Source organism: Podarcis raffonei, chromosome 11, assembly GCF_027172205.1.
Source record: "Podarcis raffonei isolate rPodRaf1 chromosome 11, rPodRaf1.pri, whole genome shotgun sequence".
Lineage (NCBI taxonomy): Eukaryota > Metazoa > Chordata > Lepidosauria > Squamata > Lacertidae > Podarcis > Podarcis raffonei.
This window is the reverse complement of record NC_070612.1, coordinates 2,968,926-2,984,788: the sequence shown is the minus strand read 5'-3', so window position 1 is coordinate 2,984,788 and position 15,863 is coordinate 2,968,926. Positions and strand designations below refer to the sequence as shown.

The window sequence follows — 15,863 nt, the reverse complement described above, 5'->3', positions numbered from 1 at the left end:
AGGTGCTAAGGAGAAAACTTAGATTGCTTTGAACATTTTCTTTAAAAGCCCCTTTCCCCAGAGAGAGGTAAGGCCAAGCTTTTTACATAGGCTGTTATAATTCTAGAATGCCATAAGTTAGCCCGCGTGTTGCACTGCTCTCGGAGGCAGAAGCAGTAAAACCTATCCACCTGCGGCAAACTTGCAGCAATTTCTGCCGAAACCAATGATCCTTCCATTTGTACATTCCTATCGAGGTGCTTTCTGTTTCCCTGGACGCACGTGAGCCCGGGGTCATTGTAGCAACAGGCCAGCTCTTGTCACAAATAAAATGTCACGTTGATAGTAAACACAGATCCATTTGCAATACCCTCGCAGCGCACAGACCTTTTGGATAAATGGTAGAGGGAAGTCACACTCCACTGGCGCTGCTCAAGCCTCAGGCGGTTTCTCAGCAGCTAAGCAAGAGCCGACTTTTATATATATCCTGCACTGACAACGGGATTAACTGCGTGCTACTTCAAATCCTTTCTTCCAGGACAGGGCATGTCAGATGGAGCCCCCGCCGAGAGCTACCTTCTCTGACACTGCCAACCAGGTAAATGCTGTTTATTTATATATTAATTTAGAGCATTTGTGCCCCACCATTCAGCAAAAAAAAGGGGGAGCTTTCAGAGCAGTTTACATACTGTCAGCACAAGACCTACAACCCTACAACACAGAAGGAGAAAGGGACATGGAGGGCAGAGGGAAAACAGACAAACCAAAGCTCAGCCACCAGTTTCTAAGTGTTTGTTCCCATAATGACCAGCCACCACAACTTTGGGTCAGGGGCTTCCTGGTGGAGCTGAGCTCTGCCACTGAGGTGACAGCTAAGGGAGAGAAAGTTGGATGGAGCCAGAATCTCATCCCTTTAGTCTTCCGTCTTAACACTGGGCAGTCCCAGGTAGTCCGTGCATCTAATCCCTGCCAGTCCCTCAGTGCCTTTGCTCATTCCTAATGGCCTGTGAAGGGGATGCGGGTGGCGCTGTGGGTAAAACCTCAGTGCCTAGGACTTGTTGATCATATGGTCGGCGGTTCGAATCCCCGCGGCGGGGTGAGCTCCCGTCGTTCGGTCCCAGCTCCTGACCACCTAGCAGTTCGAAAGCACCCTTAAGTGCAAGTAGATAAATAGGGACCGCTTTATAGTGGGAAGGTAAACTGCGTTTCCGTGTGCGGCGCTGGTGCTGGCTCTCCAGATGCAGCTTTGTTACACTGGCCACGTGATCCGGAAGTGTCTGCGGACAGCGCTGGCTCCCGGCCTCTTAAGCGAGATGAGCGCGCAACCCTAGAATCGGACACGACTGGCCCGTACAGGCAGGGGTACCTTTACCTTTACCTTTAATGGCCTGTGAGGATTACAGAGCCAAGAGAACATCCACATCCTTGATTGAAAGCATGGCATTCCCTACAGCACAATCTATGCCTCCTCAAATGTATGCCCCAGGTAAGTGACTATAGGACTGCAGCCTTCATTCTCTCCTGTGTGTGAGATAAAAGCATCCGCTTGCTTTTGGGTGTGTTTGAAGGTACCGGGGAAAGACCTGCAGGATGAAATGTGGAGGCCCATCTCTCTGGCTTGGTGTAGATGAAAACACATCTGCGGCAGGCTCTGAAATGATGCTGAAACATATCACCTCCCCAAAGTGTCCCTGGGCATGTCTCTTTAATCTGCATCTTTGAAACAATAGTGCCATTAGGATAAGTGCATTTTTGCTGCTGAAGTGTGTGGGATGGAATTCAACCAGTTTTTGTTTCTTTACGTTTTCTCTTTTTAAAATCTCACTGTTGCCTAGAAGTTGAATTGATCCACACATATTTATTGTGGTCCCTGTGACAATTGTCCCAATTACCACTGATTTTGTCTATTGTACTTGGTACACAGCAGTAGATAAGACAATGGCACAGACTCAGCATCTCTCCCTCGTAGGGGGACATGGAGAGATGGAGAAAGGGATGCATCTTTGTTATATCAAATTGGTCCTTTAAAGGGACACCCGTGTTTCTAATCAAGTGCTGGAATAAATGCAAATCTCCAGCTCGCTCGCTAGTGGAATTCTCTTCAGGCTGAGCACAGCTTGAGTGGCTCAGAGTAGCGACTTGCTAAATTTGTCAGAACGCAGCTGAAGTTTTAGACATAGGACAAAATCCCACATCTCTCTTCCCCACCCCCATCTTGGGCCATTTTATGAATATAAAGTAATATTTCAAACTCTTCCTTTCTTCGTTCCCCGACTCCCTGCCAACAGTCCCTTTTCTATCCTACTGAATTTGAGTCAAGAGCCTTTCCAGAATCTCATGTGTCAAAGAACCTGTGTCTGCAGGTGGGAGGAGGAAGGGGCAGAATTGTCACCCACCGCCCAGGAAAGGCCTTGTTTCCTCCTTGACTGGCCTGTGTTGAAAGTGGCTTCTCTGGCCTTGTTTGTGTGGCTCCTGCCTCTTGCTCCAAGTTCTCTCTTCCTCTGTGTTTGCCTTCCTGCTTACCTGCTCCCTCCCAGCTACCAGCTTCCCCTCCTGCTCGCCTGCAACCTTGTTCCAGTTCCTTCTCCCTTATCTGGCTCATAACTGCCTCTGCCCATGGATGGATGGATGGATGGATGTGTGTGTGTGCACCTGTGGATCTGCCCCAGTCTTCCCTCCAGCTCTGGTCCTGTTCCTGCTGGAGTATTCATTTTGCCTCTCTAGCATGGAGCCAGCATGGTGTAGTGGTTAAGAGTGGTGAACTCGTAATCTGGTGAACCGGGTTCACTTCCCCGCTCCTCCACATGCAGCTGCTGGGTGACCTTGGGCTAGTCACACTTCTCTGAAGTCTCTCAGCCTCACTCACCTCACAGGGTGTTTGTTGTGGGGGAGGAAGGGAAAGGAGAATGTTAGCTGCTTTGAGACTCCTTAAGGGGAGTGAAATGGGACGCGGGTGGTGCTGTGGTCTAAACCACAGAGCCTAGGGCTTGCTGATTGGAAGGTCGGCGGTTCGAATCCCCGTGACGGGGTGAGCTCCCATTGTTTGGTCCCAGCTCCTGCCCACTTAGCAGTTCGAAAGCACTCAAAGTGCAAGTAGATAAATAGGTACCGCTCCGGTGGGAAGGTAAACGGCGTTTCCGTGCATTGCTCTGGTTCGCCAGAAGCGGCTTAGTCATGATGGCCACATGACCCGGAAGCTGTCTGTGGACAAATGCCGGCTCCCGAAGCCTATAGAGTGAGATGAGCGCACAACCCCAGAGTCGTCCGCGACTGGACCTAATGGTCAGGGGTACCTTTACCTTTAAGGGGAGTGAAAGGCGGAATATCAAGTCCAAACTCCTCCTCCTCCTCTATGTGCTCAGGGCCACAGGGCTCTAGGGTGACATTTCTCTTACATTGTCATCACTCATCTTCTTTCTTGGTGGTTTGGGTGGAAGCCGGGTAGGGAATGTTTTTAAGAAGTACACATGAGAGCCAGTGTGGTGTAGTGGTTAAGAGTGGTAGTCTCGTAATCTGGGGAACCGGGTTCGCATCTCTGCTCCTCCACATGCAGCTGCTGGGTCACCTTGGGCTAGTCACACTTCTCTGAAGTCTCTCAGCCTCACAGAGTGTTTGTTGTGGGGGAGGAAGGGAAAGGAGAATGTTAGCCGCTTTGAGACTCCTGAAGGGGAGTGAAAGGCGGGATATCAAATCCAAACTACTACTACTACTTCTTCTTCTTCTTCTTCTTCTTCTTCTTCTTCTTCTTCTTCTTCTTCTTGCCTTCTGCTACCTGTGACTAGTTCTGTGATGCTCCTTGCTGTCTCACCATTCACTCTTTGTCTCTTTCAGTGGGAAATCTACGATGCCTATGTGGAGGAGCTCCAGAAACTGGAAAAGTCGAAAGAGAAAGAGAAACAAAAGGCCCCAGTTGCAAAGAAAGAAGACAAGATGCGGGGAAGAAAACTGACGTCGCTGGAATCTCAGGTGATGTACCTGCATATAGTGGTGATAATACACGGCAATGCTTTGTGCCTTTTATATTTTCAACATCCCTTTCCCTTCATCCTAGGTGTTTTCTCCCCTATATCTTGGTGAAATACTTGCTGCCCCTGTGTTTTTGCCCTAGTCCATGTTCTCCAGGTCCTGGCTCAAATGTTTTCCTGTAAGGTTGAAAGCCATCGGGCCCCATCCCAGATCTCCACGTGTTCAGGATGTGTGACTGTTTTGTGTGCAGGTGGAACCTTGCGAGGTTCTGCAGAGGCCGGGCTAAAGGAATTGGAGATCCCCTTGGGAGTTCATCACCTGGAGGTCCTCCACAATCTGCTCCATGGCTTCTCAGGCCTGCACCTCACAGCCCTTGGGGTACCTGGGATCCGGTAATCTGGCCACTGCAGTTTCCGCAGGTTGGAGCTTCTGAACCAGCCCCAAGGCCAGCCCCACATGGAGCGCATTGCAGAAATCCAGCCTCAAGGTTGCCAACACATAGAATAAGAGAATCGTAGAGTTGGAAGGGACCCAAGGGTCATCTAGTCCAACCCCCTGCAATGCACAAATCTCAACTAAAGCATCCCTGACAGATGGCCATCCAACCTCTCCTTAAAAGCCTCCAAGGAAGGAGAGTCTACAGCCTCCCAAGGGAGACCGTTCCACTGTCCAACAGCTCTTACTGTCAGAAAATTCTTCCTGATGTTGAGCTGGAATCTCCTTTCTTGTCACTTGAAGCCATTAGTTCGAGTCCTACCCTCCAGAGCAGGAGCAAACAAGCGTGCTCCCTCTTCCATGTGACAGCCCTTCAGATGTTTAGAAGATGGCTAACATATCTCCTTTCCATCTCCTCCAGGCCCATAGCTGTCAACTTTTCCCTTTTCTTGCGAGGAATCCTATTCAGAATAAGGGAATTCCCCTTAAAAAAAGGGAAACGTTGACAGCTATGGGCTAAACAGACCCAGCTCCTTCAACCATTCCTCATAAGGCTTGGCTTCCAGACCCTTGATCCTCTTAGCTGCCCTCCTCTGCACACATGGCCTATAGTGGCCAAGCTCTCCCTGCACAGGAACAGCTGCAGTTCGCCAACCAGACGAAGCTGGTAAAAGGCACTGCTTCTGCCCATGCAGTGTGAGCAAATAGCAATGTGGAGGATGCTTGCCCCTGACCTGGCCTGTTCTATGTGTACATGGTTCATCACATGCTGCCTGTTTTTTACCACCAGTGTGGTGTAGTGGTTAAGAGCGGTAGACTCGTAATCTGGTGAACTGGGTTCGCTTCCCCGCTCCTCCACATGCAGCTGCTTTGAGACTCCTTAGGGTAGTGATAAAGCGGGATATCAAATCCAAACTCCTCTTCTTCTTCTGTGTAAATTAACAGCACAAGAGCCTGTCCTCTGGATCAGGCCAAAGGACATCTTTTCCAGTATCCTGTCTATTGGGCCTGATTCTTTTTGTCTCAGCTGTCAGAACAGTAAGAGCAGCGTGTGGCATTGCAGCACCGCAGGGAGAAGGGAGGCTAGAATCATTCTGACTGAACTCCAACACATTTGGTTGCGACGTGTGTGGAAACCCAGTATTTATAGACGAACAGAAAAATTACATTGCCAGCACTGGTGTTTTTGATCCCTACAAATACTCCATTCTAGTTGTTGCTGGAGAAGAGGTTGAACATGCACACACAGGTCCCTGTTTTCATCCCAGTTGTAGAGAGAGAGCAGGGTGGAATCACCTGGTCTGTGCAACAGTATTTTTAAAAAATTTCTTTATTAAATTTCTACACCCCCCTCCTTCAGATCCCCACAGTGGGTGTGTCCTCCTGAGACCCCAGCCTGCTATCAACTTTGCCCCACGCTTCCCCCTCCTGCCAGGGTGTGAGAATCGCTGAGGGTTTGCAGTTACAGACAATTAGAAAATGGGACCCTGTGGGGGGGGGGGGAAGCCTCCTTTCACACGAGAATTGGGTCTTGTGTCAGCTTCATTATTATTGGCTCAGAAGAATGAGGCTGCCAGAAATAGATCATTAGGAGGAAATAGATATTGCCCCCACCCGGGGGGGGGGGCGCTTCATTATTGCCTTGCCTTCTGCATGCTTCATTAATTCCCACTGCGAGCCTGAAATTGGCACTTGGACTGCCGATATCTGTCTCTTGCTTTTGCCTCTTGATTGTTTTCTGCTGCTAATTCTAGGAGAGCCAGGAGATGGTGGTGGGCGCAGGGATGGGAGCACGCTTGGCTCAGAGCTCCAGGTGTTTGGGTGGAGAATATTGGCCCAAACTTCCCCCAGTGATTAAATTGGGCAGCTGTGGAAGAAAAGGGGGAGATTTCTTCTTATCTCAACGGGTTAAGGGCACCAGACTTATCTTGTGAATACACTGCCCCATGCCAGCCTTTCGTTTAGTTATTGTGGTTTCTGTCTCGGGCAGAACTGAGATTGTAGTGATTGGCTGTGGCAAACTGATGAATCCAGGACTTGAAGTGGAACTGCGGCAGATATTTTTTTTTATATATATATATAATTTTTATTAAAGAATTTTTTTTTATGACCACAAAAACATAACAATACACCACAATAAACACAACAAACAAACAAACAAAAACAAAAAACAAGTATAATTTCAGATCTTAATTTCTTATACCTTTCTTCTCCGACTTCCTCATACCTCCCTTTTCTGTATTCCAATTTCTAATCAATTATTCAGCAAATCTTCCCTTATTTTAATTTAATTTAATCTTCCTTATTCTCCTTATCTTATCCATTACTAATAGTAACCATTTATTTTCTAATCCAACATCATTCTAACTTTCATTAATTTTGTAATATTTCTTTAAATAGTCCTTAAATTTTTTCCATTCTTCTTCCGCTGCTTCTCTTCCCTGGTTTCGGATTCTGCTCGTCATTTCTGCTAGGCCCATGTAGTCAATCACCTTCATCTGCCATTCTTCCAGGGTGGGTAGCTCTTGTGTCTTCCAGTACTTCGCAATGAGTATTCTTGCTGCTGTTGTAGCATACATAAAAAAAGTTATATCCGTCTTTAACACCCCTTGGCCGACAATACCCAAGAGAAAGGCCTCTGGTTTCTTAGGGAAGGTATATTTAAATACCTTTTTCAGTTCATTATAGATCATTTCCCAGAATGCCTTAATCTTCGGGCACGTCCACCAGAGGTGAAAGAATGTACCTTCCTTTTCCTTACATTTCCAACATTTATTATCAGGCAAATGGTAAATCTTTGCAAGCTTGACTGGGGTTATGTACCACCTATAGATCATCTTCATAATATTCTCTCTTAAGGCATTACATGCCGTAAATTTCATCCCGGTGGTCCACAACTTCTCCCAATCAGCAAACATAATGTTATAACCAATGTCCTGAGCCCATTTAATCATACTTGATTTAACCGTTTCCTCCTGTGTATTCCATTTCAGCAGCAAATTATACATTTTTGACAAATTTCTAGTGCTGGATTCTAACAGTTCAGTCTCCAATTTTGATTTTTCCACCTGGAAGCCTATTTTACTGTCCATTTTAAACACTTCATTTATTTGGTGATAGTGCAACCAATCTCTCACTTTCCCTTTTAGTTTCTCAAAACTCTGCAGTCTCAATCTGTCCCCTTCCTTTTCCAGAATTTCCCAATATCTTGGCCATTTAGACTCCATATTTAACTTTTTAACTGCCTTAGCTTCCATTGGCGACAGCCACCTTGGGGTTTTGTTTTCCAACAAATCTTTATATCTAGTCCAGACTTTTAATAGTGCTTTTCTGACAATATGGTTTTTAAAACCTTTATGTGCTTTAACCTTGTCATACCACAAATATGCATGCCACCCAAAGATATTATTAAAACCTTCTAAATCCAAAATATCTGTATTTTCAAGAAGTAGCCAGTCTCTTAGCCAGCAGAAAGCTGCCGCTTCATAGTACAGTTTAAAGTCTGGCAGGGCAAATCCCCCTCTTTCCTTTGCATCCGTTAGTATCTTAAACTTTATTCTGGGCTTCTTGCCCTGCCAGACAAATTTAGATATATCTTTTTGCCACTTCTTGAAACAATCCGTCTTATCCATTATTTGCAATGCTTGGAACAAAAACAACATTCTTGGCAATACATTCATTTTTATAACTGCAATTCGACCTAACAAGGAAAGCTTCAGATTTGACCAGATCTCCAAATCTTTTTTCACTTCTATCCAAGTTTTTTCATAATTATCTTTAAATAAATTCACATTCTTAGCTGTCATATTTATCCCCAAATATTTCACTTTTTTAACCACAGTCAACCCTGTCACATTCTGAAACCTTTCTTTTTCAAACTGTATTAGATTTTTCTCCAATACCTTAGTCTTTAACTTATTCAATTTAAATCCTGCCACTTGACCGAACTCTTGAATTATTTCCAAAACTCTTTTCGTGCTAGCTTCTGGCTCTTGTAATGTAAGTACCAGGTCATCTGCAAATGCTCTCAATTTATATTGTTTAGCTCCGACCTGAACCCCTTTAACCAACTGGTCCTTCCTAATCATATTTAGCAAAACCTCCAGGACCGATATAAAAAGTAGTGGGGAGATAGGGCACCCCTGACGTGTCCCTTTTTCAATCTTGAACTCTTCTGTAACCACATTATTTACAATTAATTTTGCTTTCTGTTCAGAATATATTGCACCTATACCATTTTCAAACCCTTGGCCTACCCCCATCCCCCGGAGGTTCTTCAGCATAAAACTGCAAGATATATTGTCAAAGGCTTTCTCGGCATCCACAAATATCAAAACTGCCTTAGTGTTTATATTCACTTCCAACTTTTCCAAAATGTCAATTATATTCCTTACGTTGTCTGACAAGTGTCTTTTCGGGAGAAAGCCCGCTTGGTCCCCATGAATCTCCTCCATCAGTACTCTTTTCAGTCTCTTTGCTAAAATATCAGCAAAGATTTTATAATCCACATTTAGTAACGAGATGGGTCGGTAGTTCTTAAGTTGGGTCTTTTCAGTCTCTGTCTTTGGTATAAGTGTGATGTAGGCCTCCCTCCACGTGTCGGGTGCCCTTCTCCCCTGCATAATCTCATTACAGACTTCCTTCAGGGGTTGTAATAACCCTTCCTTCAAAACTTTGTAATATTTGGAAGTCAGTCCGTCCGGTCCGGGAGATTTGCCCAGCGTCATACTTTGGATGGCACCTTCTATTTCTTGTGCTGATATTTCCTGATTCAAAATTGTCTTACTTTCTTGAGAGATCTTTTTCAGCCCATTTTTCTCGAGGAATTGTTGTATATCCATTTCTTTCTGCGGCCCTTGTGTATACAGTTGTCTAAAGTAGCTCTGAAAACAGTTCCTAATCTCCACTGGGTTAAATATGTTCTTTCCATCCACTTCTAAGTTTGTTACCGTGTTGAGTTTCTGTCTCTTCTTTATTTGCCAAGCCAATAACTTACCACATTTATCTGCAGATTCAAAAGTCTTTTGTCTCATTTGTTTAATTTTCCATTCTATTTCTTGGTTCATCAGTTCCATAAATTGTGTTTGGTATAATTTGATTTCTCTTAAAATCTCTTGCGATTTTGGTTTCGATCTTAGTTTCCTTTCCCCTTCTTTTATCTTTTCCAAGATTTTCTCTTTCCTCTCATTTTGACTTCTTTTCTTTAGTGTATTTTGTTGTATCAAAAATCCTCTCATCACGGCTTTACTTGCGTCCCATATTATTCTTTTTTCTACTTTAGTCCTCAAGTTGATTTCAAAATAATCTTTCAAAGTTTTTTGGGCCCTCTTGCAGATCTCTTCATCTCCAAGTAAGGTGTCATTCATTCTCCATCTGAAGGAACCAGTTGTTGTTTGCTTCATCACCATCTTTACTGCGTTATGGTCGGAGAAGGTTTTTGGGCAGATTTCCACTTTCTTTATACTCGATGCCATACCGCTAGTCACCCAGATTTGGTCAATCCTTGTCCATGTCATTTTGGCTTCAGAAAAGAAGGTTCCCTCTCTTTCTAATGGGTGTTTTATTCTCCAAATGTCAATCAAGTCCATATTGTCAGTCATTTCAAAAAAAGTTTTTGGTAGTCTTCCGTCTTTTGTAACTACCTGTCTTTGTGATTTGTCCATATTTGTTGAAACTACTCCATTCATGTCTCCCATCATAATTAAGTTGTAATCCATGTAGTCCATCAAAGTCTCATGCAACTTCTTAAAAAACTCAGCTTTCCCCTCATTTGGTGCATAGATTCCCACTATCAAAAACTTTTCTCCTTGAGATTGAATTTCAATTGCCAAATATCTTCCTTGATCATCTTTAAAAATTAGTTTCGGTTGCAATCTTTCCTTTGCATAGATCACCACTCCTCTCTTTTTTACTCTATCTGAAGAAATAAATTCTTGTCCCAATCTTTTATTTATCAATAATTTTCTATGTGCTCTTGTCACGTGCGTCTCTTGTAAACAAATCAAGTCCAATTGGTCTTTTCTTAAGGCATGAAATATATTTTTCCTTTTTCTGGGGATATTTAGTCCATTACAATTCCAGGTTAGAAGTTGCAGGGCCATGATGGAGCTATTTGCTCTTTCCTCCTACAGCTCCTAATTGTTGTTCCTCTTTTGTCGGTGATTCCGTATCTGTGTCTAGTGGTCCCTTGCTTGAAGGATGCCCTTGTCCCGGAAACGCCTCCTTCTGTAGGTCTTCTTCGTGTTCTCCTAAAAACTTGTCTTTATCACTCACTGTCTTTATTCTTCTTTTCTTCCCCTTGTATTTAAAAGACAAGCCTTGAGGAAACTCCCACCTGAATGGTATGTAGTTCCTTTTCAGCAGTATCACCAAGTCCTTATAGAGGCCTCTTGCATCTAGAATGTTTTTGGGAATATCTTTAAAAATCTCAATGCGAAAGTCTTCAATTTGAAGGGTATTTTGATAGTGCAGGTTCAGTATTTTATCTCTCTCCTCCTTGGATCTCAAAGTTATTAAACAATCTCTGGCTCTGTTCTTCCTCTGCCTTGTTCCCAATCTGAATGCACTCTCTATCTTAAATTCTTCCTTGTCTAGCTCCTGCTTCCAAAAGTCAGAAAATTCTTTTGTCAAAAAGTCCACCAAGTTATCTCCTTCTTTTTCCGGCACAAGTCTGATCCTTAAGTTCCTCTCCTTCCGTTGCATATCCTGCATAGAGAGTGCCAGATCATGCTCATCTAGTTTCTTAAACACCGGTGGGAACTTTTCCTCGGCAGCAGTTGCAATTTCTTTAGCTTCCTCAGCTATCTGTCGTGTAGTAGATGATTCCTCCAGTAATTTCCCAATTGCTTCTGCATTAGAGTTCACTTTATTTCCAAGGTCAGTTATACTTTTTGTATTTAAATCAATTTTCCCCGAGATTTCTTCAATTTTCTTATTTGTTTCAGCAACTTGTACTTTAGTTTCTGCTCCTTGCTTTTTTAGTTCCTCCAAAGAGTCATTTATTTTCCCCAGTACTTTAGCAAATGCTTCTTCAGAAGACATAGTTTTCACTTTTATCTTTGAGACAGCTGCAGTTCCAGAAGCTCCTGATACAGAAGCCCTTCTTTGCATAGAGGAATCTATTTTGTATTGTCTACCAGATCTCAGAGTTGTTTCTTGTGAATCCTCTTTCTCTTTACCATCTGCCATAACAAAGTCTTTCAGTCAAGGTCATTCCCACACTCTTAAGCTGTCAAGCAAAAGTTCTCAAATTTTAAGGTCCACTTGTTGCTGAAACTATTCACAGGTCCTCTAGAGGGCGCAGAACAAATTCTTTGCCTTCAAATCAGTCCCACACTTTCCAAAGGAAAAAAAAAAAGCCCTCCGAGTCCTCAAAGTCCCTTTCAAATAGTTTTTAAAAGATCCAAAGCAATAGTGTCCTGCATAAGACTTTAAGGTAAAGGTAAAGGTAAAAGTACCCCTGCCCGTACGGGCCAGTCTTGACAGACTCTGGGGTTGTGCGCCCATCTCACTTAAGAGGCCGGGGGCCAGCGCTGTCCGGAGACACTTCCGGGTCACGTGGCCAGCGTGACATCGCTGCTCTGGCGAGCCAGAGCCGCACACGGAAACGCCGTTTACCTTCCCGCTAGAAAGCGGTCCCTATTTATCTACTTGCACCCGGAGGTGCTTTCGAACTGCTAGGTTGGCAGGCGCTGGGACCGAGCAACGGGAGCGCACCCCGCCGCGGGGATTCGAACTTTACAGTGCAACAAAGTAAAATGTTTCTAAGTTGGGAGTAACCAAAGTCAATATCTCAGTTACTTTTTTACCTTCATGTAGCAACAGTCCTTAGCCGGTTTCTTTTTCTCCGGCAGTCCGATCCCAGGTTTAAGAGCAGCGGTAAACAGTCCAAATTCTTTTTTAGACAGGCAGGAAGATACTGTAAAATTTTCTCCCCCCCCTCCTGCCTTCAGGGAGGGAGCTCTCTTTACTTTGGTGATGGATTCCTTAATTCCCACCAATCTCCTTTCAAAAGTTACAGCTTGAATGTCTTTTGCTTTGATCTTACTGCAGAACGGAAAGCAGACTTCCTTTTTGGTGCTTGTCCGTCTCGGTACCCAATTTCTTTAATTTTAGGGTCCAATTAATCTTTAGAGTTTGATCCTACTCACGGAAAGTTGTTTCTTATTGTCCAATTCTCAGGAAGAAATCAGCGCTCTCCGCTAATGGCGACGCGGCTTCACTTCGCAGGCTGGGTGAAAGCGACTCTCAGCACCGCTCCACACAGCCTCCGCTGTTCCGTAGCCTTTAAAAAGGCTCCTTCACAGCGTCGGGGGGGCGCAAAGGTGCCCGCCGAGTCTCCGGTTCACAGGCTTCGCGCCTGTGATTTTTGAGGGTCCCCGCTCCGCCGTAGCTGCAGGACCCGAACCCACGAAGCAGATCTCCCCTGGGAGCTCCGGGAGAAATCCGCCATTAAGCGCTGGCGCTGACCGGAAGTCTTTGGAACTGCGGCAGATAAAGGGCTTTCGCCTTTGCGCCAAATGTGCTGCAAGTGATCTGGGAGCGCCCCCAAGTGACTGGGCGTGAACAAACACTGTCAAAATGGGGGAGGAGGTTACAAAGTGGACGCCACAAAGTTATACAGATTGTAAATATGTCCGGAATTTCCCAGACCTAGCTGGAATACTGTGTCCAGGAGGGAAATTGCTTAAAAAATGTCTGGGAAAATCCGGGCATATGGCAACCCATGTCGGCAGTGTCGTTTTTGGTGATGTTCTTTAAAAATAGCTCAAAAACTCTTTTTTGAGATTTTGCAAAAAAAAAAAAAAAAAAAAAAAAAAAAAGGTCCAAACTTTGCCCCAAACCCACCAACGCTCAATGACTTTTGTGTCCGGATTTTCACTTTCTGAAATATGGCAACCCTAGAAATAGCAATCTCAACCGTTTGAACCAACCTCTGAGGGTGCCTTCCTGTGTCAGATAGAAGAGTCAAAGGGAGGCCCAGTTGTCATTATGGGGAATGCAAAACTTTTATAAAAGACCCCACTGCCTCCCCTTATCTGCAGCAGACTCAAATTAGCCAACCCAGAGAATTGCAGTAATTAACAATAAAAGTGCTATTGCACTTTTAGGGATGGGGGTGGCACTGTGGTCTAAACCACCGAACCTCTTTGGCTTGCTGATCAAAAGGTTGGCGGTTCGAATCCCCATGACAGGGTGAACTCACGTTGCTCGGTCCCTGCTCCTGCCAACCTAGCAGTTCAAAAGCACACCAGTGCAAGTAGATGAATAGGTACCGCTCCAGTGGGAAGGTAAACGGCGTTTCCATGCGCTCTGGTTTCCGTCATGGAGTCCGTTGCACCAGAAGCGGTTTAGTCCTGTTGGGCACATGAGCCAGAAGGCTGTCTATGGACAAATACTGGCTTCCTCAGCCTAAAACCGAGATGAGCGCCACAACTCCATAGTTGCCTTTGACTGGACTTAACCGTCTGGGGTCCTTTACCTTTACCTTACCATCAGCTTTCTTTGATTCTCTTAGCTATGATTTCTGCGTTGCAAGGGGCTGGACTAGAGCGGTCCTCTCCAACCCTGCCGTTCTATGATTCTATGACTCTCCTGGCGCTGCCTTTATAACAGAAACCAGCTAGCTTTTGGATGTGAGCCAGTCCCTGCATGGGAAGCACCGAGGAGCCACAGCCAGCAGGGCAAGGCCCGCACCGGCCAATTAGAGATGATAGATGTCATGGCTAGCTCAGCTGTAGATGAAAACTGAAATTAAGCATCCATTAAGTGCTGAGCAATCCAGCCATTTCCCGCCTGGTCTCAGAGCGCAGTCTGCCCGGATGTCAGATGTGCCTTTAAACTATTCAGACTGGTCACTCAGAGGAAGGAGGCAGAGCCTCCGAGACGCTTGGGAATTAATTAGCACCAGTGAGTAACAGGCTAGCAATGGGGAGGAAGGGAGGGTTTGTTTGCTGCTAGCTGGTGGACATGGCCGTGAGAAACGGCAGAGGGACAACGGGAACAGGGAGTGCCTGCCTTTCATTGAGTCAAACCTGATTTGAAGCTTGCTAGGCAAATGCAGGGGCACGGGTGGCGCTGTGGGTTAAACCACAGAGCCTAGGACTTGCCGATCAGAAGGTCGCGGTTCGAATCCCCACGACGGGGTGAGCTCCCGTTGCTCGGTCCCTGCTCCTGCCAACCTAGCAGTTCGAAAGCACGTCAAAGTGCAAGTAGATAAATAGGGACCGCTCCGGCAGGAAGGTAAACGGCGTTTCCGTGCTATGCTCTGGTTCGCCAGAAGTGGCTTAGTCATGCTGGCCACATGACCGGAAGCTGTACGCCGGCTCCCTCGGCCAGTAAAGTGAGATGAGCGCTGCAACCCCAAAGTCGGCCATGACTGGACCTAATGGTCAGGGGTCCCTTTACCTTTAAAGGTAAAGGTAAAGGTACCCCTGCCCGTATGGGCCAGTCGTGTCCGACTCTAGGGTTGTGCGCCCATCTCACTTAAGAGGCCGGGGGCCAGTGCTGCCCGAAGACACTTCCGGGTCACGTGGCCAGCGTGACAAGCTGCATCTGGCGAGCCAGCACAGCACACGGAAACGCCGTTTACCTTCCCGCTAGTAAGCGGTCCCTATTTATCTACTTGCACCCGGGGGTGCTTTCGAACTGCTAGGTTGGCAGGCGCTGGGACCGAGCAGCGGGAGTGCACCCCACCGCGGGGATTCGAACCGCCGACCTGACGACCAGCAAGTCCTAGGTGCTGAGGTTTTACCCACAGCACCACCCGCGTCCCTCCCTTTACCTTTACCTTTAGGCAAATGCAGATGACACAACCTTGATGGCAGAAAGTGAGGAGGAATTAAAGAACCTTTTAATGAGGGTGAAGGAGGAGAGCGCAAAATATGGTCTGAAGCTCAACATCAAAAAAACAAAGATCATGGCCACTGGGCCCATCAGCTCCTGGCAAATAGAAGGGGAAGAAATAGAGGCAGTGAGAGATTTGACTTTCTTGGGCTCCATGATCACTGCAGATGGTGACAGCAGTCATGAAATTAAAAGACGCCTGCTCCATGGGAGAAAAGTGATGACAAACCTAGACAGCATCTTAAAAAGCAGAGACATCACCTTGCCAACAAAGACCTGTATAGTTAAAGCTATGGTTTTCCCAGTAGTGATGTATGGAAGTGAAAGCTGGACCATAAAGAAGGCTGATCGCCGAAGATCCTGAAGCTGAGGCTCCAAGACGTTGGCCACCTCATGAGAAGAGAAGATTCCCTGGAAAAGACCCTGATGTTGGGAAAGATGGAGGGCACAAGGAGAAGGGGACGACAGAGGATGAGGTGGTTGGACAGTGTTCTCGAAGCTACTAGCATGAGTTTGACCAAACTGCGGGAGGCAGTGGAAGACAGGAGGGCCTGGCGTGCTCTGGTCCAGGGGGTCACGAAGAGTCACGAAGAGTCGGACATGACTAAACGACTAAACAACAACAACACTAAGGCAAA

The 15,863-nt window shown here is 45.8% G+C and overlaps 1 protein-coding gene across 1 annotated transcript in view; it reads left to right on the top strand.

Annotated features, from left to right (window-relative positions):
• DNAI1 (dynein axonemal intermediate chain 1) overlaps window positions 1–15,863 on the top strand; it is a 173,185-nt gene that overhangs the window by 32,815 nt on the left and 124,507 nt on the right. The window contains exons 8-9 of the mRNA XM_053409184.1: window positions 518–577; window positions 3,811–3,945. Of these exons, the coding sequence (XP_053265159.1) occupies window positions 518–577; window positions 3,811–3,945 (195 nt within the window). The remainder of the gene's footprint in view (window positions 1–517; window positions 578–3,810; window positions 3,946–15,863) is intronic.